The sequence below is a fragment of the Lottia gigantea genome, assembly GCF_000327385.1.
Source record: "Lottia gigantea unplaced genomic scaffold LOTGIsca_42, whole genome shotgun sequence".
NCBI lineage: Eukaryota > Metazoa > Mollusca > Gastropoda > Lottiidae > Lottia > Lottia gigantea.
Window position 1 is genome coordinate 1,729,166 of NW_008709463.1, and position 23,049 is coordinate 1,752,214.

General features: G+C 34.8%; 1 protein-coding gene across 1 annotated transcript; it reads right to left on the minus strand.

Annotated features, from left to right (window-relative positions):
* Nucleotides 1-446: 446 nt before the first annotated feature.
* LOTGIDRAFT_217825 (hypothetical protein) lies at nucleotides 447-21,613 on the minus strand (the record flags this gene model as incomplete). The annotated part of the gene is made up of 45 exons (XM_009060431.1): nucleotides 447-513; nucleotides 858-967; nucleotides 1,351-1,483; nucleotides 2,108-2,184; nucleotides 2,624-2,758; nucleotides 3,100-3,235; nucleotides 3,440-3,639; nucleotides 4,095-4,166; nucleotides 4,346-4,495; nucleotides 4,792-4,995; nucleotides 5,351-5,435; nucleotides 5,688-5,929; nucleotides 6,480-6,594; nucleotides 6,872-7,047; nucleotides 7,220-7,307; nucleotides 7,552-7,624; nucleotides 7,898-8,064; nucleotides 8,419-8,547; nucleotides 8,943-9,049; nucleotides 9,268-9,406; nucleotides 9,853-9,949; nucleotides 10,216-10,348; nucleotides 10,725-10,919; nucleotides 11,169-11,395; nucleotides 11,819-12,707; nucleotides 13,090-13,234; nucleotides 13,799-13,891; nucleotides 14,210-14,504; nucleotides 14,694-14,840; nucleotides 15,048-15,150; nucleotides 15,471-15,599; nucleotides 15,843-15,950; nucleotides 16,395-16,607; nucleotides 16,852-16,965; nucleotides 17,207-17,278; nucleotides 17,485-17,545; nucleotides 17,920-18,125; nucleotides 18,465-18,575; nucleotides 18,956-19,063; nucleotides 19,454-19,586; nucleotides 19,922-19,993; nucleotides 20,126-20,280; nucleotides 20,675-20,812; nucleotides 21,069-21,149; nucleotides 21,455-21,613. 45 exons carry the CDS (start codon nucleotides 21,611-21,613, stop codon nucleotides 447-449), a joined length of 6,789 nt encoding a protein of 2,262 aa, XP_009058679.1.
* Nucleotides 21,614-23,049: the final 1,436 nt, after the last annotated feature.

Below are 23,049 nucleotides of genomic sequence, written 5' to 3' on the forward strand. Positions count from 1 at the left end.
CAGCTGCATTATCCTACTCTTTTTTCAGTTCATATCTGCTAATGAATCTTGAAGAAGCACACAGAATTTCTGAAAATCTATTCAGATAACAGCATTAGTCTTTTTCTTTTTCCAACTGTTAAGGGATCTTTAAATAGCCTAGAGAGTGGAGCACCGATAAACCAATGTGCTCAGTCTGTAGCAGACAGAACCTCTGTGAATTTCATTAGGTCAAGTCATAAGTGAGGTGTTTCAGAATTTTAAACTCCCAAAGGTTGTGTACAGGTTGTACTAATGGAGCACGCTGTATCAGTCTGTAATACCCAGAATTCATCAGGGCAACGTTAAGACTGAACTGTTTCAGGATTTCAAATTTTCAAGGAATTTTCACACCTTCGAGCAAATTGAGACTTGCTACAATATCAATCACTAATTAGTTGTATTAATTAATATTAATTAGTCTGTGATTATAATCCAGGATTCATCTTCATTATCCATTCCACTGTCTCTAGTAATAACACCATTTTATAGTGTCTGTAATCATAATATATAACGTACATTGAATATAACACAGTTAAAATACATGGTAGAAAAAATCATAACATCAAAGACTTTGGTCTCAAACATCTTCACAATGCCAAGCTATTACAATCTTTGTCTTATACCTTGACTGCAATAGGCACCTTTCTTGTATTACAGAATGCAGTGGTATGATTGGATTATAAGCCAGTGAATACAGCCAATCAGAGGCCTGGACAGAACGGCTGTAAACATTGTGGCTTAGTCAAAGTGTAAGAAGAAGTTCGTAATAGCTTGACATTGCTGTTTGACACATGAGCTCCACCTGAGTGATGCTGTGGAAAATTAAACGTACTTACCTTGCTATACCTCTAAAAGTTCGTAATTGTTTACGATACTCTTCAATATCTAAAGTATTACTGAATTCTCCAGCACAAGAACAATATTTCTTCATGTTATTATCTTTAATCTATAATAAATATTATGTAATATTGATCAAGGAAAGAACAAATGAAAAAAGCAAAATTTCTTAATCTTTTCACAGATATTGTGGTCTTAAGATATTAAAGTTTGTGTCGAGTTATCTCCCTTGAGAGAGCAGTTGAAATGCCAAGCCTAATCCTCAACACACAGCTTTATAATTAGATAGGTCTACTTGGCTTAGTAATATTGTGGACTTAAAATATCAAGTCTGTGTTAAGTTATCTCCCTTGGAAGAGCAGTTAGGATGGCCTGCCTGATTAAAGATGGCTATCCATTAATATCAGTGTTATCTTGCTCCAGTCATCCTGGCAAAGAAATGAAGAAGCTTATGTTTTTGTGATGAAGGTCCCTGAAATCCTTTCAACTTACCCCTTTACATTTGGAACATTTTAAATCCTGTAAAATATAGGACATAGATTTTCTATTTATAGCTTCTAATAGACTCTGTTCTATTTCACTAATATCATACTCCAGGTGGCACTGTATACACGCCCATGATGATCTGAAATACAAATATTAAAACAGAACCTTAAAATAACATGTTGTTACTCACAGTTTCACGCTATGTGATCTTCAGACAACTGACCTATATTCAGCCTACGTCCCTACTGAAGTTTGACAAGTAGAACTTATTCTCATGTCTACACTTCCAGACGAGTTTGGAACGTTTGTTTAAAGATGTGTGCGTGGGAAAATATAGCCACCAAATACCAATTACAATTAAAAGAGACAAATTAACGTACAAATTATCAACAACTTTCAAATACTAAATAAACTGAATAGAAACCCACGCCTTTTTAAAACATTGAAATATTATCACAAGTCCAAGACAGACATGTCTCATGTTTTCATGTCAATTCTCTCCAGTGGTGGTTTAGGGGTGGGCCATGATGCCATGCCTCCCATCACCTCCCCTTATTATAGAAAAAATGAAAATTTATTTTACTTTCACTGCCAAAATCGCGCTTGATACATTCTCTACCTTCTTTGATTATAAAATTTCCTGACCCCACCGCAATTAGTACTCTCTAAAATCCAAAAGGGAACCGAGGTGCTCAGATGGACCCTGTCCTATAATACCGACTCTGAAAATCTGAAGAACTTACTCAAACAGGATAGAACTTACCCTGGTGAATCTTGACATAGATACGGATCACGACATAGGTCTAGGTCACGAACGTGATTACATGATTTACAAATCACCTGAAATATACACAATAAACTTGTCAATATTATCACAGATTAGATTCGCTCCCCTGCAGCAGTATGAACAGACTTTAATATTATATTTTGACATCATCATATCCTGAAAGTTAGGATGAAAGCTGTTTGAATATGTTAAATATGACTCCATTCCATTAATTATATTTTAGTATAAGGGTGTATTGAGACGAGTCACAATGAAAGCACTGGCCTAGGTCACAGAGCAATAGATAAGTCTATTGATTATGTGAAAATTAATTAGTCATTAGTATGATTTTAGTTGAAAAGAAACACACAAACATACACTGATATATAATATACTGTATATTGCTCTGTATAGTGCTAGGGGTTAAAACCAACACCAGACTGACTCTCTGAAGCACTAACCAAGGCATCAGAAATGGTATTTGGTATTTATTAACGTTGATTAAAGACTTACCTCTGGTAAAATGTAAGATAAACAAGGATCTTGGTACTGAGATTCAGATGAAAACTCTCCAACACAAATCAACTTTAATAAATCTCTCTTTAATTTATTAACTTGTATAGTTACGTTACTATCTAATGATAAAACCTACAATAGAATATAACATCTTTACTTCATTCAGATAATTCCTCTTCATTAGCTCAACAAGGTACAGAAAAGTAGGATGTAAAACTCCATTTATGTCTGAATTAAGAGAACAGCTAAGCTTTAGTTTATTTCATTAAAAAGTTTCATATCACGTCAATGCAGTGTCATATTGTGGTCTGGATCAGTTCCTTTTCAACAAGAGTTATTTCCCTTCTAGGTAGACATAGTTGCTTGCCCCTGTTGTCATGTGAAATTTTGTGTACAATAAAACTAAGGAGTAGTATACCATAAAATTATGTTCCGTTATTTAGTTCACTTTAGAAGCATTGCTAATATCCTACCTTACAAACACACTTGACGAATTCTAAAGCCGGATTATTTAATGGTAGATGGGAGCCTGGTAGTTGAGGAAACTTTTCAATATCACCATGGTTACTACGATTACCCGATAATTTCTTCTGAACTTTTTGAGTTAATCTGAAAAATAATAATACTCCATTATTTCTACTCTATGTTGATTTCTGAATTTACAAAAATTGCCATAATTTCTTAATTGAAGCTCAATACCGCCATTATAGAATTTGAGGCACGCTCAAAAATCTAATATAACCTTCATGAGAGATGGGTAAGCTTGCATACAATTTGCAATCAAAAATCTAATTTAACCCCACAGATACTTACGCGAACATTTGTTGAGCGAGTTCTCCCTGGACTAAGTTTTGAGAGAAGGTGATTGTTGAAGGTGTAGCAGACGTATCTATGACAACTGGTGTTTGACTAGAATCAAATCTATTATGTAGCGGAGTATTGCCTGGTGTAAATCTGCGTTGTTCTTCTAACATCTGATTATATACAGATAATATATACCCTGCTATCAACATCTACAATAATACACAAATACATGTCATAGAACAGCAAGTTTTATATTTTATATTTATTAATTTGGACGGATGATTAATTCAGAGTTTAATCAAAGAACTTTGCAAGAAATGTAAGAGAAAGTTAAGAGCTCAAAATAAGAGTGGGATATGCAAGGGCTTAAATCAGGAGGAGTTTAACAATAAGCAAAACCTTCACTTATACGAGCTTAATAGGATAGCTTAACTTATTTAGGAGTTTAATATACAAGAGCTGAAATGATCGAGGAAAGCTTAACTTATCAGGTTTTAACATACCAGAGCTTAACTTGTATTCTTGAGCTTAATTTACAAGTGCGTTACTTCCAAGAGCTTTGAATTTATTAGAACTTCGCTTACAAGAGTTTGCTTTGAGATTGAACTTTGGAGCACTTAACTTATAAGGGTTAAATAAGCAAGATATCCAGAGCTTAACTTACATTGAAATTTGTTTGACAAGCTCCTGATTCTGGTAAAAATAACATCATATTCCAGTTCATTTCCACTTCAGGCTGAAAACAAACATCAGATATATTAATAATTCAGGCTCTCCACCTATTTCTCAAGGGAGATAACTCTTAATATATACTTCAGACCACAATATGTGGCTGGTAAACAAGCTCTAGAGTTTAAAGGGTTAATGTCTATATTGCCTATTACATACAAATCCCTTAACAATATTAAAACATACCTCATCCTCGGAATCTGATTTATTCAATTCCTCCTCCTGTTCAGCGACTATTTCTTCTCCATCACTGTCACCATCATCTTTCTTATCATCATTATTATTATTATTATTGTTATTCTGAGTGAGTTTCCCTCGAACACCCCCATAATTAGCCTTCAATAAAACATATCTGATCATACATTGTGCTCAGGACAAAAGGTTTTGGAGTTTTGCACCCTACCAATGGGGATAAACCTTTTAAGTGTATCAAGATTAGCAACTAAATGGGGCATTAAAGGGATTGTAAAGAGGTTTTCTAAACTTCTAATGTGTAATAGGGACACTGATAACATCAATTTGCACCATACGAATTTCAATCTGGCACTCAAAAGCTAGCGATCGAACACTGGAATCTGTTTAGAACTCTCCAACCGAGCGCTACCTAGATGAAAATAAAACAGACAACATACCTGATCAAGCCACATGAGAAGTTCCCAGCACTGTTCATAAGACATATCAATAAGATGGAAGAGTTCTCGTGATTTAATACTGTTAGTGATATACTCTACGTACGACAGGGCGTCTACGAGTTGTCGTTTCTTCGTACATAATATAAGTCTGTTAAAATTACCATACACAATCTCAGATCCTAGCCTTTTAAATTCAGCTATTAACTACAAGTTAAAATAATATTTCAAATAAATTAAAATTTGATCCATTACTTAATATCAATAAAATTTGTATTATCTAATCTCCTTGTTTAGCAACAATTTGATTGGATTGTACACTACCCAATACAGCCAATCAGAGACCTTGACAATAAGACTGTAAACAATTTGGCAGCAAGTTTAATCAGGGGTTATGATTGGCTGTATCGCTTTCGTACATTTCAATAAAATCATTGCATTTAAGAAACTGGCTATTGCAGTCAAGGTATTAGACACAGTTTGTAATAATAGCGTGATATTGTGAAGATCATCTCAGACAGGCAAAAAGATTATTTCTGTATTGAAAAGATCACAAACTCACCTGCATAAAGACTTTTTTCATCATATTATGTAAAGTTCTACGTAAAGCTGGGTCATATAGTAGAGAAGATGGCGATCTTAACCATCTGAAAAATTAAAATGTTGTTATTCACATAAATTTCTTACAGGAGGCCCATGGCCACACCCAGAAAAGAGGTTGACCCTTCTTTGTCCCCTCCCACTGTCACATTTTTTTATCATTTTATATATTGGCAATGAAAGAATTGCCCGTGGCCCGCCTGGAAAATTTTGTGGCTAATGCTCGGCCACCTTCACCTAATGTTTCCTAGAAACACCACCAAATCTCTCCCCCACAAAACTATGGTCAATAAATTTACCTGTAGAAATGTATAATTTGATTATCAGCGAAGACGTTAGAGTATGTAGTAACGTCACGGACCCAACCATGAACCATAGTTTTTAATATTCTAAACGTCGTAGAACATAGAGCCGTTTCATCATAACTCGTCAACATGGTGGCAGCACCTTGCCCTTGTACCATGTCCTCCAACGATGATTGTGGCATAGTATCGAAACTTATCGCGGCACTGGCACCTTCCTGATCATTCACATGACCTGACTGAAATAAAGATCAAGGTTTAAAATTTTAAGGATGTGGGGCAAGTTTTAAAGACTTAAGGATTTGCCAGCCAAATTATAAATCTTAGAAATAGTTCAGGTCACTAGTACTAAGTCAGAAAACATAGCTGTTTTTTTATTGAATTATTGCTGTAGACAGCATCAATACTGTAAAATTGCAAAAATGATAAAAGAAAAGAACTTTTTAATGGGCTAATGAAGGTGAGCAATGCCATGCAGTGAGCCATGAGGGAAATTTTTGGCCTTCTTATGTCCGCTGCTGTGAACTGCATAACTGAAGAAACTGAGTTGAAAATTTTGAAGGTTTTTCCAGCCTCAGAATTGAACAATTTGGGTTTTTTCTTTCGCGCTTCAAAATTTGACGATACAAAATGATGGTCTCCAACCTCAAATTTTTCGTCAACAAGGGGTGCACATTATATATGAGTAAATGGATTATTACAGATTTTGATGGGGTAAGGAAAGGGTGAGCATTATACACGCTTGTGCATTATATTTGGAAATATAGGGTATTGATTTCAGTCTCCTACCTCAATAATGGTATTAACAGCTAAACTAGTAATATCTAACTCTACACAAACTGTAGGGTAATGTCCTGGATTGTTTAATTCTATTGGTGTACTACCTTGTAACTCCATACATAATCTACATAAATACAAATAATATTACTTGATCTAAGACAGGAAGAATGTTTCCTGAGAGATCCTGAAAATATGCTCATGACCCAGAAAACTTTCAACTAAAAGGAGTAAGGTATGTGATATAATCAATCAATATTATCGTGTCTGCGAAATGTCAACATGTACAAATCATTTGCAGGGACAAGACTTTTCCAGACTTTCTGGAGGGTCAGAAGATAAGAAATATATAAATTACTGGGGGGTAAGAAGAGGTGGGTACTATAATCATAATCATACAGTACCTATTGTCGTCTGCTTCTTTCCCACCTAAATCAGGTCTCTCAGTCGGCGAACACCATAATAAATGATTGTGTTTATACAGATGTCGAGCAAAGAATAGATCACACCCATATAAGGTAATGTCTTTTGGCATATTACCAATTGGTATATGTAGGTAGCGGCATTGTTCCATCATTGCCTGAAAATATCAACATATTCCAAGAATGAAAATCTCAAGAAACTGACCAATATGAGTGCCACTTGGACGTTTGGACAGAATTTGTTCAAATGTAAGAAAGTTTATACTTGTTTTTAGAATCAGAACAGATTCTACTAAAAGATCTCAGCTTGATTATTAATATATATATTACCTGAAGTATAATATCTACGTTTAAATAATGTTGAAATAATCTTCTACATCCGACTCTCTGCCAATCTAATACATTATATAAATTATCACTGAAAATAACACATAATAACATTATTGTCTCAAAATATATACACCAGGGGGCCTGAAGAAATGTTAAGATGTTTTTAGTGTTCCAGTCATCTGATTGGTCAATTGAGCATGTCCACAAAATAGAGCCCTGGTTTTACAGGATCTTATTATTATTCTAGCTGTAATATAGGATGTAGGTGTATTAATGAGATTTTTGTTCAAATGAGTAAATACAACACCTATAGATTTAAAAATATAACGAACCTATCAGCTATATGTATTGGTACTAGAGGAAAATCAGTTAGTCCTGGTATTACAGATACAAGATGAGCAAAATCTACAAAACATAAACAGAACTTTAAGAGAAACAGACTAGGGATTAGTGTGAATAAATAGGCTAATGAACGAGAAAATGTCAAGCCGTGTGGATTTAGAAAAAATTTGCCAGGAATGTGCCGAGGCCTTGGTTTATTGTCCCCAGCCAATCCAAACTGTTTGTCTGGCAGGGAAATCTCAACCTATAACTGATTCACACCCTGGCATCCAAACAAACAAGTATCTAAAATATATACTATTAATTAAATAATCCAAAAGCCCAAAATGAACCCACCTAATGATGATTGTACAGCTATAAATGTTGGACCACGTTTCTCATCTTTATAAGCTGATAACATTCTCTGTATGGTTCGATAAACTTGTCTGATATCTTTCTCTAGTTTATACTCAAAAGTATGTCCTGCTGGTGGGAGACTGTCTTCATCTGCTCCCTTAGTTACTCTGGAGTTAAAAACAATAGGATTTATAAGTTTTACATCCTACTCTTCTCCACCTTATTGCGCTTTTGAAGATGGAAATGCCATGCAGTGTGCAATGAGGAAATTTTGCTAGACAGCTGATTAAGCCTTCTCTTTTTGATTTCCAACTGTTGAGGGATATTTAACACGCACAGTCTGTAGAACACGGGGCCTCAGTTTAATATCTAAATGACTAGACATTTTTCCATGTCAGCCCTTCCAACCTGCATCACTGAAAAATCTGAAAGTATTTGTTAACTCAATAAAGAGTTCATCCTGATGAATTGAAATATGGACCAGATTAAACTTTTTGATTGCTGATTAAATGAAGACTTACTTGTTATTTCTTTCAGCGTTGTATAAAGCTGTTATATTAGGCATCTGATCACTTCGTACAGTATCAACTACAAACACTGTACCTTTCTTAGACATCGGTAAAAACAATCCATATAACTGTTTAGTTCCACTGAAAAATACACAAAAATAATCCTTGTTAATACTGAATATTAATCTAAGATATGAGACTCGAAACGCAATAAAAATAATGGCTATTACTCGATGTAATGTTATTAGGCACTCAGAAAGAATCAACTATATTTTACAAGGATAACAACGTAGGTCCTTGAGGAATCCTGTCTACCAGCTTTTCCTAGCATTGATTTTTTCCAAATTCCATACCTATTAACAGCTGGGTTGACTGGAATAATGAGGAAAGATCAATATTAGAATACATGACTGATGGATGACGATATAAAGGTGAAATTCTGTCTGTGTGAAGGATCTCAGGTTGACACACTCTATCTAAGAGTGAAACCAGGTGTTCCATTAATAAATTAACCAAATCAGTAAAAACTAACTCACCAAGCATGATGGTAGAAATACAGATGTTTAATAGAACCAGTTTCAAGATATGGAAACTGAGCTAATGTTCTAAAATCTAAATTATCCATTTCAAATGTATCTGTCTCCTGAATTAAAAATATATCACTATTAAAAAATTCACAAAAACCAAAATTTACAGAATAGGTGATTTTTCAAAGATTTGAAAATCGGTTTGCTTGAATCTGAGGCCATTTCAGACAGCATTCTTGCTGACGACGTACAAAGAAACCAAAAATATTAGTGCTTTTTTAGGATTTCTCCGAACATTTTTTAAAGCAAAATTTTAGAAAATTACGATGCTTACCCTTCCTGACATCTGCCTCGCGAACTCTCTATTTACCGTGACAACACATCCTAGCTGTATCAAGGCACGGAACTCTAATGGTACCTGTGTTTCATAAACACCTTCTATATCAGGTGATGAGAGATCAGCATTTATATCACTATAAAAAAAAAATATACAGTGACTTTCGGCTACACCGGAAATTACAGTTGATTTTTAAAAGAATTGTAAAGAGGTTTTCTAAATTTTTTATGTGTATCTGGGACACTGATATCATCAATTTGAACCATTTCAATTTTCAATCAGACCTCTGTGGTTCCAGAAATTCCACTAAAACTAAGCATTTAATGACATTTATCGGAAACTTTTACAATAGTGACGTCATAGTTGCCAATACGGTTAAGCATTTCTAAAATTGCAGGAACCACAGACATCTGAAAGAGTGAAATGATGCAAATAGAAGGCATATATTGCTTAAATACACATAAATATATTTAGAAAAACCACTTTACAAATCCTTCAAGAGTATTAATCTGCACGATACTTCAAATGGTCTTTAATGAGTTCAATCAACAGATTGAATTACTGTGTTTTAATGTGACTTACTTGATATGTTGTAAATAAACATCTTCAGGAACAGAATACTGATATAGATTAAAGACTGGATGAGATCTGGGTAACGTCTTTATACTCTTCTTCCAGACTGAAATAATAATCACATACATAGAGCAATTCAAATTAAAAAGAAATGATTCAATGTTAGTTGATACAGCTGTTCGTTGATAGTGTTGTCTACTATTTGGTGGGTTTTTTTTTCAATGTCACAGATGTTTGCTTAATGTGCCAAGTAGGCTATTTTCAATTTGGGAGAACATATAACCTTCCCCGTAGAATACTTTCAAATCAACAGCCTAATTATTTATGATTTCAGATTTGAAAAAATAATTTTATGTAACAAGTTGTACTTACGTTCCCCCTCTCCTTGTTTCGGTGTTTTTTGATTGACGTAAAATATTCTAGGTACAACCAGTTTCATGGCGTGTAAATCTGATCCTATCAGAGCCCATAGTTTAAACTGACCGGGATTGGAAGTCTCTGCTAACTAGAATCAAACACATCATAGACAATTAATATTAAAATTTCCTCAGCATGTTTAATAACATTTAGCAGTGGATATATTGGATATATCATTGGTGGTGAGGAATTAGATTTTTTTTCTAGATTACAAAGATATCTGACCAGTTAGTTTTATCCTAATTGCAATCACCTTCCGACCTCTGATTGAAAATGATGTAAATTGATGCTATCAGTGTCCTAGATACACATACAAAATTAAAAAACATCTTTACAATCCCTTTAACAAGAACCACAGACGCCTGATTCAAAATTGGAATGGTGCAAATCAATGCTATCAGTGCCCCAATACACTTAAAAATTTATAAAACCTCTTTCCAATCCATTTAAAAATCAAAAACTACCTGTACAATTTGCCAAGGCATGTCCATCATACTTCTAGCTGTCTTTCGTAAAAATCCTCCCAGGCCTCTAGCTGGTGTGGTGGACATTGACGTAGAAATATCTAACTCTGTCCTCTGTCGTTTTCTATCTTGTTTTTCTTTAGCTTGAAGTTCCCATTTTTTTTTATGATATTCAACCCAAATTTTACGTTCTTCCTGTGAAGAAAATAATATAAAATTTTAAAAATTACAATATTGTGGTCTTAAAATATCAAGTCTGTATTAAAAGTTATCTCCCTTAGGTGGGAGTTGAAGAGCCTGATTCAATAATTTCATTGAGTGTGCTTTTTTATTTAAATCAAAAATATCCTGGAGGGGGGCAATGTGCACCACAGAATAGTATCTGCTGCAAGCGTTTGCAACTGAGCAATATTAGCTTTAGAAATAGACCGTAGAAAAACCAACCTTTGTTTTGCCCATGGGGGGTGGTGGACCGAGAGCTTCTCGCCAGTTCTGTGATTGCTGAGTGTTCTGGGTACTATCTGTTAAATCCATACTATCATTGCCAGACTGGATACGTTTCCGTTTGTGAGATATAGCCATTCCGTTTTTATTTCCATTGTGCCCTTTATTGCCGATATCTTCTATGTCCTTGACACCATTCTGAGATGATGGAATCGCACCTTGGGAATCTTCATCCTATCAAACATAAATAGAAAATAAGAGTTTTACACCCTACCTTTCTTTTTCGTCACCTTGGGCAATTGAAGATAAGCAACACCATGCAGTGAGCAATGAAGGACATCTTCATTACACGAGCCTGCAGTCTTTTAATTTATTGGGCAATAAGAAATGTGCTTCTCAATTAAGGGCTGTTGATTTGACTGATGTTTGCCAGTTGTGTCCAAATTTACTCCAAAATGTTATGCAGAAAAAGTTATCAAAAGTAGACATATTAAGTGTATCTTTAAAACTTTTCTCCCAAAAGTCACAATAAATCTGGATAAATGTACAAATGTCTGACTGAGAATATATCTCCTTGAAGATACTAATATCTTGTTCGATACCCCTCATGATTACCGTGTTCACAGTGAAAATATCGTGAATACTAATACATACCAGGTCTTGTACAGGTCTAGCAGACACAGAAAACATTTCACTGATCTTCTTCTGTTTAAATACATCATTTCTTTCAAGCAATTTCTTTCTCAACCAATCAGGATGAGGTATTCTGGGTACAGGATTGGGTACTGACTGTAACGCGGCTGGTATGGTAATAATTTTCTGTATAGTTCCACCTAATCTTTCAATGTAATACTGCCAGTCCAATATCTCCCGAATGTCAAAATCATTTAAATCCTGCCTTTTCAACCACTTTCGTAAATAATGTCTTTTAATACTTGGCTCTGCTTGAAATATAGCCAATGGTATTGCTCTCTCTGTAACAGGTGCCCCTTCTGGTTTCTTAGAAATAACGTAACGACAACTCAGACCGGCGTCTTTTACCATCTGATCACCGAGGAATTCAGCCAATCTTTTAGCAGTGCTGATAGAAGTTGATTTCTGGCTTCCATATTCCTCTAATTTCTTAGACATGCTTCTGTTTTCCGCGATAAGTTCGAATAACTCAGAATCTGGCATATTGGCAGCTTTACTGTACAACACATCCAGCCAGTAATCAGCTATCTTAGCCACAGCTTCGTAACACTCTTCTAACGTCTTTCCTTTTAAAAACGCCTCGAACACCGAGGACTGGAAAATTTTAATGAGTTGTAACTCTCCACGTCGTTTAACTTCGAATCCTTTCAACTCAGCCAAACTTCCATCGAAATTAAACACGGCATAACGTTTCTTCAGTTTCTTCCCTTCTTCTTTAGATGCCGGTAGGATCATGGCTAAATATGGTCCATCTACTTCAAAGAATATAGAGTTCTCACTGCGTACAGAATATTTCATGGCTACTGGATCTTCAAGCTCCTGATATTGATCATTGGTAAAAACATCCTGCAAGATATGAAGAATAGAATGTATCTACAACTTCTTAAGGGGTGCTGGCTAGAGTAAAATGATGTGAATGGAGTTATACCTCCTACTTTTCTGCACCTGATTGGGCTAATGAAGACAGACAACATCATGCAGTGTCCAATAGGGAAAATTTTGCTATGACAGCAGCATTAGTCTCTCTTTTGGTTTTCAATTGTCGAGGGTTCTTTAACTTGCACACTGCACAGTCTGTAGCGCATGAGGCCAGTGGTTTATTTATCTGAACAAAACTATATACTTTTTCCATGCAGCCCTTCTAACCTGCACCATTGGCATTCCCATCAAGATGATTTATACAATTTTACGTAGTCAAGGACAATAACTCCTGCAATGACCACCTTACCTTGACCATGATATTTAACATAGCACCAGGATAAGAAATAGTGACTTTCGATTTTTTTGGATTAGTTGATTTTACCACGTAATTCTCTGGAAAGGTTGCTGGCAATATACACCATATACCATCTGTATCTAACTCTAATGGACGACTGAAACATCAAATGAAAAGAAATGAATGGAGTTTTACGTCCTACTTTTCTGCACCATGTGGGCTAATGAAGACGGGCAATGCCATGCAGGGTACACTGAAGGAAATTTTGCCAAGACAGGGGGAAACCGGGTTGAAAAATCTGAAAGCATCATCTTGACCTGTGCCGGGATTGAACCCTGAACCTTCAGGTTAGCGAGCAAGCATCTAACTCACTGAGCCATCACAAAATTATGAAGAAATATAATATATAATTAGTGTGAAAATAATTGTTGAATGACAGACTTCTCTAAAAAAAAGCTCAACCATTCCATCTAAGGAACTGATAGGAGCTACTGTTACCTTGGCAATGATTGGACAAAATCTTAAATACCCTACAGTAACATCATTGAGGTTTGTAGTTGTCATTGCTAAATACAATAAGTCACACCAAATCACACGGACTGTGAGAGCAAGTGTAGCGATAAACGTACATAACAGAGTTTTCTCGTCTGCTCTCCCAAGGGAGATAGCTCTTAACACAAACTTAATATTTTCAGACCACAATAATAAAATATGACATTACCCAATTTGTTCGACTATTTCTCTAGCTCTACAGATGATATTAGCTCCAGTATAACAGACAATTCCAGCCATTTCCATACTGTACCATCTTGCACTACAAAATACAAATAACTCATGTCAGAACTTAAATGTCAATCATCATTTAAACCACACCCCTCTCTCAATATATAGATGGGACGTGGTTCACTTTATACAAAGAGTTTGTCTGTGGTGGTGAATTTGGAATCAAACAAGAAGGGTAAGGAGTAATAATGTTTCATTCATCAGGTACAACAATGACCATGCTGATTGGCTGTTTTGAAAATCATGTGATGTCATAAATATGCATTATCTCTGTCCCTTAAGGGTTTACCTGCTAAAGTGAAACATGGTAGACATACGTAATAAATTTATTGTATTTAAAGATGCTTACCCCTTTCTCATGACGTAACCGTAAAATGAGTTCAGAATACATTTATGGGCTAACTGTAAGGAATCATACAAGACAACCATTCCATTAGCTTTTTTAATCTCTGCTGCGTCTTTCTTTTTCTCAGCGTCTGATAGTTTCCCCTTCCACACCTTCGTTAATCCTTTAAATTCGTAACGTCTATCACGGAAAGCACGGACCGTGTCCACGTAGAACGAGTTCTCTCGTTGACAGACAGTAGCTACTCTTTCTTCCATACGCGTTGATTTTGTCTTTTTGTAAGCTTTACGACAGTAATCTGAAAAGACCAACCAAAAAAATTGAAGAAAAATTGATTTTTAAAAACTACAAGGTAGCAAGTTGCAGTTCTGTAAATCAAAACATAAATTCACAGTGAAAAAGAGAACTTGATTGGCACTAACTTCCTTTACATGAGAAAGTGTTTAAGGATGTCAAGGTATTAGACATTATGATGATGAACACTAACCTGCAAGACGTTTTTTCTCGATAGTGGCCTGTTCCTCTCGGTTCAACTGATGAAAAGCTCGCTGTTCACCTCCAGGGAAAAATGGCGGAAACTTCTCATTTTCTAGTTGTTGTTGTATTCTGTGGAATTCATTTCTGGAGGCTGGCACTGGAATAAATATTTATAAGAATTTAGAATATTCTCAGATATATATTATATATGGCACTTAAATACAACTCAAATTGATGTCTGTGGTTTCTGCAACTCTACTAAAACTAATCGCAAAATATGCTTGTATCAAATAAAACCCAAAGCGATTATTGATATAACCAAAAAATTAAGAAAACCAATTTACCCTCACTTTAATATACTTACTGAATTCTCCCCGCCACATCCAAGATAAGTCTCGTTGACATTTGGCACCAGGTTTATTAAAATCACAGGCAGCACATGTTGCTTCATCTACAATAGCAGGAGGCTGAAATATCCAGAATCAAATTAGGACTTTTATGTTCAACATGTCTGCTCCTTATTGGGCCACTGAGGACTTTACAAGACCATGCAGTGTGCAATGAGGGAACGAGAAACCTGGTTGAAAATCCTCCATTAATATCCAGACCATTGTCAGGAGCTGATTCCAGACCCGAAGGCCACCAACCATTTCTCATGCCCAGCTTCACGAAAAGATACAATTCAGTAACATCAAGTTATGCACCTGTATTAGCTGCTTTCAATTTGAGTCAAATCTCAACTAAGTATGAAAAAAGGACTCTCAGGTAAACAACCCAATGTACATACCTGTAATCTATTGGTTAGAATAATATTAGGATACATAGCCCCGACATCTAAATGATATATAATAGGATTCTCTAAACGATTCGGACAATCTCGTAACATCGCCAACTTCTCTTTTACATCATCACAAATCTAAAACAGAAATACCTAGGTTGTCTGAAGATTGCATAGCTTGATACTCTTAGTAACAACATGTTTCAGGTTCTGTTTTAGTTGTCTGAAGATCTCATAGTGTAAAACGCTGAGTAAGTCTGTTTTTTAAGGTTCTGGTTTTTTAGGTTAAGTTAAGTAAACCTAAAAATACTGATAAATAAAGGATCTAAAACGACTTTATGAAATGAGTCGCCAGATTTAATAGACTTGGCGAAACTGTACCTCCTGAAAATTTGTGACTTGATCAATAGGTATCTTCTCCTCTACTTCGATACAGAATTTCATGGTCCTGTCGACATTGTCTATCAATGTTTGAAATGCTTCTGGTACCTTTAATAATACAAAAAATTAGTTAAAGCCTGTGCCAGTGCTTTCTAGAGTCGGCCCAGTGTCCCCTCTCACCCCCTTATACCTAACTTTCAGCAAACCTTAGAAAATCCAAAGCATGCAAAAGATCCTGTCTACCAGCTTGTCTTTTGTCAAACCTTTAGGTACTGATCTATCCAGGATTATCTGCATCCAGTTGGGTTGACTACAAAAACAACTGAGGATCCTTTCTACCAGTTAGTCCTCTGTCAAACCTATTAGCATTGATATTTCCTGGATTTCCTGTACATACTAACAGCTGGGTCGACTGGAACAATAAGGATCCTTTCTACCAGCTGGTCCTGACCAAATCTCTTGGCATGGATCTTTTGCGGATTATCTGTACACATTTACAGCTGGGTCAACTATTATGCTAAGAAAATCCCAGCCCACAAACACTTTCCTTACCATTCTGAACCTGGTAGGAACATCAGCTCTGTAAACACCAGACTCTATAGCCTCCACATGACCACCAACGTATGTCTCGCTATCAAGGACATGACCATCATCAGTTAAACGATTTAATATAGACTCTTGTTTATTAGGAAATACGATATTGGCATGATAAGCTTGTACCATCAATAACGCTTCACATAGAGTACCAGATCCCTTTCTTAATACCTTAATAGGGTAGAAAAATTAAATAAAATTAAAACATGTTAAAAGTCAAACCTGCTCACGTGAATCTGACAACTTCTCAAAAGATAAAAGTTCACAACTTAACAATATTTTGACCAAGCATATGCTTTGTGTGTTTGTGTATTTTGGGATATCTAATGCTGAGATTTGACAGTAGGCCTCAGAATTTGGTGGATAGGAAAATGGAGACCCGAGAATTCATTATTTCAGAGAAATTGTACTATACCTCATCTGGTTGCATAGGTATAATAGTACACAAGGCAAATATAAACGGGTGTACATATTTCATATAGAGATAGTACGTAGCTACAGCATCAGATACTGAATAATTAGCCATCACCTAGACAAAATATAAATATACTTGTTCAATATTCTATTGGCAAGCCACTTGAAAGACGAAGGGAATGAGTGGAATCATACTACATGCTGTCTGCAATGAAGAAAGTTATATTTTTAGATGAGGGACATAACTCATTTTCATTTCAGATCCAAAGAGTCTTTTAGAGATCGTTGATTTAATAAAAACAATCTAAGCATTCATCAAAAAACAAAGGGGAATAACTCTAATTATAAGAACTTACCTGTGGCTGTTCACTAGCCAATCGACACATTTCTTCAGGATCTAATTCAACTGGGTCATAACGTAATTTAGCCTAAAAATACATTATTATCATTATCAAAAGAACCGAAATTTGTATACTTACAATAATAAACCAAGTACAAAATGACAGATTGTTAACGTCTTATCAAAAATTCAAAATAAAGCACTTCACCAGTTTGACAAGCCATTTATAAGGTATAATTATGTCCAACTTTAGACAAGAAGGTAAGAATGCTCAAGAACTATAATAATTTTTACCTTGGCAACAGCCTTTAAATTTTGACTACCAACTGGTAAATAACTGTCTCTTTTTACCCATCTATAAATATACAGATAATGAAAAAAAATATGAGTATTAAAGAATGAAATGAATGGAGTTTTACATCCTACTTTTCTGCTCCTAATGGGCTAATGAAGACCTGCCAAGGAGAAACCAGGTTGAAAAATATTTTTAACATTTTTGACACCTTTTCTGAATTTTTTCATGCATTCATGATGAAAATTTGTACAATATCTGAATTTACAGGCCATGTTTTCTCAAAACAATCTTAGCGCTAAGATGTCCTAGAAACAGTGTAAGAACTTAGACTCTAGGACATCCTAGTGCTGTGATCGTTTCAAGAATACACAGTCAGGTTAAATTGTCCGGTAAGGAACTTCTCAAATCAGCAACCCTGGTGAAAAGTAACCTACTTGAAACAATCCATGTGGATACTGGTTCGTGATTTATATTCGCCTTGAGTATCCTTAGTTACTCCGATTTCTCTTTCTAAATCAATCCCATGAAACCCAGCTCTCGCTTCTACGAACGGCCAGTCGAAAAAATCACCGTTATATGTGACATAAATATGTGGCTTCACTTCTAATATATGATCTATAAATCTCTGAATGGTTGCTATCTATAATAACAAACACAGAAAATATCTTTAATTAAAAACGCCATGCAGTGTACAATGAGGGAAATTTGGCTATGACTAGTACAGCGGCATAATATCTGCAATTGTCAAATTGTCTTTAACGTGCACAGGCGAAGGAAGGAGGAATTAGGGATTGAACTGCAGTTTCCTATTTATACAATACATAATGTTAGATATTGATGAGAAGATGGTCTCATAAAAGCACTGGTCTAGGTGAAATAATGTTTATCAACATAATACATTAATCAGTTAAGAGAATAACCAACAGATGAAATTTGTTGAATTTCTAGTTGAGGCAATCTATATTGATAGGATTCATACCTCATCAGGTTCATTAAAGATTATAAATGGTCCTTCAAATTCTGGTCTCGGTGTATATTCAAAATCTTCTACATCTTGAGAGATTATTTCACGATTACAGATTAAATAACCCTGTAAATATAATACATTAATTATAACTTATTATTAACACAAAATACTCAATGTAGAGATATGATTCCTGAAACATTTCTTTTATAGCATATTAAAGGAATTGTAAAGAGGTTTTTTAAATTGTTTATATGTATCGTGGACACTGATAGCATCGATTTGCACCATTCTAATTTTCAGTTAGACGTCTGTGGTTCTTTTGATTTTTTAGTGTTGTAGATATAGCAAAGGCCCTTAGATAACTCTTGCAATTGTGACATCATTTACCATTTCTATAATTACAGGAACTGCAGAAGGAAAATTGGAACGAAAGAAAAGACAAAAAATTCTTAAAATCTAGCTTGATTGTCAAGAATTTGATTAAGAATATGGCATGCACCCACCTGTCCATCGATCATGTAAGAAATCATCATAATTTGATCAGTGGCAGAATCAGGAAATTTCAATGGTAATTTAGTTGTTTCTATATCATAAGCTAATACTACAGGGTCCTGAAAGTAGCAAGTCATTTCATTATATAATTTAGTGATAAACATTACATAGAAAAAAAGAAAGAGGCTACTATTCTTTACAAAAATAACAACTTTCACAGTTAACAGTTGAGGACCCTTTCTACCAGCTGATCCTTGGCCAAACCTAGATCATCTGTATCCATTTACAGCTGGGTTGATTGGAATTTCACCAGACTTTCACCCTGGCAGAGATTAGAACCCACAACTACCATACTTTGACATAACCAAGCAACTGACGCCATGTAGAGATTCAAATGATTTAACAAAATGGCTACATATCTTCTGTTGAAAAAAGCAGGAATTTATCAAACAAGCTCCATTTGATTCAGAATAATGTGCTAAACCATTATATAAAAGTTTAATTCTTACTGGTCTATCTACGAGATCATCTCTACGTGTTATTTCTGGTGGCTCACTACCTCGCCCTCGTATTGTATACCAATGTCCTACAAAGATCTCTTTATCTATAGATACTCGTACGTGATACGGCACATCATATTCTCTGTAATTAAATAAAATATGTTAATTAGTCATTGGAAAGAAAATCTTTATTGTAGTATCTATCAATCAGTCAGAATACACATTTTGTTCGCGTTTGGGAGGGAAGAAATTTGTTGGCTGGTGGGGTCATCAAACAGAATGTTCAATAGGCCCGTCTTAAGACCCAAACTGAAGTGACTTCCAGTATATTAAAAATAAAAGCTAATAAAAAAAAAGAACAGAAATTTGGTAAAGTTGGAAAACTTTTGGCCCAAATACTAGTAGTATTTGGTCACATTAGCAAATGGAGCAAGGTATCCAAGGTACAAATTAAAAGTCAAAATGTTTTCAACCTACCTAATGTCCATCATATTTTCCATCTGATCAGAGAGTTTCTTAGATACTGAATTCTCTTCACCAGTTAAATGGCTGAAATAGATAGAGAAAGAAAATCAATAATTCATACCTGAAAAAAATATGCATTTCGGAGACTAAGATACGATTGGTCAAATGAATGATGAACCTGTCTCTTTAAAAACAATGACCAGAATATCAAATTACCTGGTCAACATGCTAGTATAGGCATCATTCGCCTTTTCTCTTTCTTTATTCTTCTTAATGGCAGAAAAAACTTCACGTTTCACTTTATTTAACTCTTCTACACTGAGAAACGACAACTTCAACATTTTACGTTTTAAACCAACTAGATGGTTAGCCTGAAAATAAAATGACAGACGTACCAATTTATAAACAGCTAAGTAGCATCATGATGTCAAATTTAGTAGTACCCTATTCTATCTTGGACTACAAATGTATGAACAACCTTGTAAAGGTGGCAATAAGACGATGTACAGTGTCCGGTGCAGGATTATCGATACAGTAGAAAATAGAAGAAGTGAACACACAAGAAACAGGTCTGGACACTGACCGTACACTGTACACCGTACCCAACACCGTATTTCCGCAATTTTTTTGACAATCCATCTGAAAATGGCAAGGGATAATCTGGGCAAGATTTATGTCAAGGACAAATTCGAAACTTAAGACTTGACTTTTTTGCTATTTTGTGGCTTGTATATACTCCCTCCCCCATTACTGTGATCTACTCACCAAATCTAAGTCTTCCTTCGTTACACTTTCAATGGCTGAGATCTTCCCTGAGAATTTTCTGGTCAAGAAGGAGGCTACCTCTCTTTCGCAATCTTTTTTAGTAATGACATAGAAGTAGGGTTTAAATGGCAATGTAGCCTGGAATGAAGTAAATTTATTTTCATACATCATATCATTTATACCAGTGTTTTTAAAAGGGCAGGGTTCACATTTCCATTATCAAAAAATATAATATACCTGAAAGGTTCTCTAAAATATTATATTTACCTAATGTATCTACTTGTTTAAACTGAATTTGTTTTAAAAGGGTTAATTAAAAACAGAGTGTACTAATTGTTAAGTAAGCAAGTTAAAACTAGTTAAAACTTATATGATTAAGTTTTGGAAGACTTACCTTAAAACGGCCACCATCTTCTTGTAAGAAATAATAATCAACAGCTGAGATTAATCTTTTATTACCATCCAAGATGTCCGTCTAGTAAAAAAAAACAATTAAAAATGTTATTATCAAAATGGTTAAGGTTACACGTCTGTCTGCCTTGGTTCCTTATCAAAATGGTATTATGATGTTTCACACCTCTGGAAGTGCTAAACAGGAATCTTATGGTTAATCATAAAGAAAAGAAATTTTCCTGAAGAATTTTAGAAATCTGAAATTCTATGGGCTTTGAAAAAAAAAAATATGATTTCTCCAATAAAAATTGTTTCTTCTAATAAGATCTTTTACTGGTTTAAACAAGCATACTAGCATAGTGATAAAAAATATTTATTGAAACTTACTGGATGCATATTGATAAGCCATCCGGTGATCTCTTGAGGGTCCTTGTAACGTTCATAACCAAACCTTAGGTCTATCTCATCATTCTGATTCGCTTTCTGTAGTCGTTTTTCTGTTGAATCTTCTCTCCTAGAATATATAACAAATATTTTTTTTTCCATTGTAGACAATTTGAGTAGAGTAGGAATAAAGATATTGCATAGGCAATTTTATTCTTCAGTTTATTTTGTTGGGAAATTTAATCTAACTGAACAGGCCTACTGTAAGTAAGTCAGAATAGGCCTTTCAAAACTTGACAGATCCCCTTGTGTAGTGGGCATCAAAAATAATTTGAGTGATCTATGACTGGATAATTATAGATAAAAAACTGACTTGAGTCAGTGAATGACTGAAGTGACAAATACAAAATTCTTCTTTGATTTCGATTTCAGAAAAGAAAATTTACCCAGATGATTCTGTTTTTTCTTCACCATCAGCCTTGTACTTGCCACTGTTCTGTAAAACCATTTTGGACACTTTCTGAAGGTTTAATCAATTACATAACTAAAATAAGAAGTTGTTTACTTTTTTTAATAATAATCCACCAAAGTTGGTGCTTATCTTCCGCGCCAAATATTACTTCCCCTTATCTATAAATAGACGTTTTTCATATTTTTGGACTGAAAAATACCGATGCGAAATAGTATTAACTAGATGACAGAATTAGCTTTAGATAAATTTCATACTAAAGTCCACAGGCATATTTGAAAACTTAATGTATAGTTTGATTTCATCAAAAAGAAACTCAAAATTATGATTTGTAATATGATCGTTTCATAAAAGTAATACGCAAATCATGAATTTTAAGAAATCAAAATGTCAGCCTCCATGAATATGTTGATTTCAAGACTTTCAAGGTTGTTTTTACTGTTTTAGTGAATTCACTCCATCTTTGCACATCTAATGATACAGAGTTATGTTTCAAAAACTTTCATTAGATATTTCCAACATGTCGTTTCATTTACTTGAGACATTTCTTTGTATTTCTATGACTATTTATTCTTGAGCTTGAGTATTTATGATTTTTATGATGTGCACGCTCTCTATAACTGGCACGAACAGCAACAGTGCCACAATAACTACAGTGAAAATAAGATCTATCTCTAATATTATTTGTTATTTTCCAGGGTTTCCTTGAACTCAATGGTTCAGCGCCACAGTTTTCACACCCAGAACTCTCCATTATTATTCAAATTTTCTGAGCCATTGTGGTAAACTTTTTCTTATTATGTTAGTTGTAAGGTAGATGACAAGTTAAAGCCCACTTTCAGCTTACTGATATCACAGACTAGGTAGTTGTTGGTAGATGACAAGTTAACGTCCGCTTCCAGCTAACTGATATCACAGACTAGGTGGTTGTTGGTAGATGACAAGTTAACGTCCCTTTCAGTTATCTGATATCACAGACTAGGTCATTAGTATTTGGTAATTGAAAGAAAATGATGTCACAAGGTCCTGACTCTTTAATAGACTGAGCTACAGCCTGTTCTCAAAGTCAACTTGTGTCTTCTTTACTTTGATAAGTAACATATAGTCAATTTGGCACCTAACCAAAATA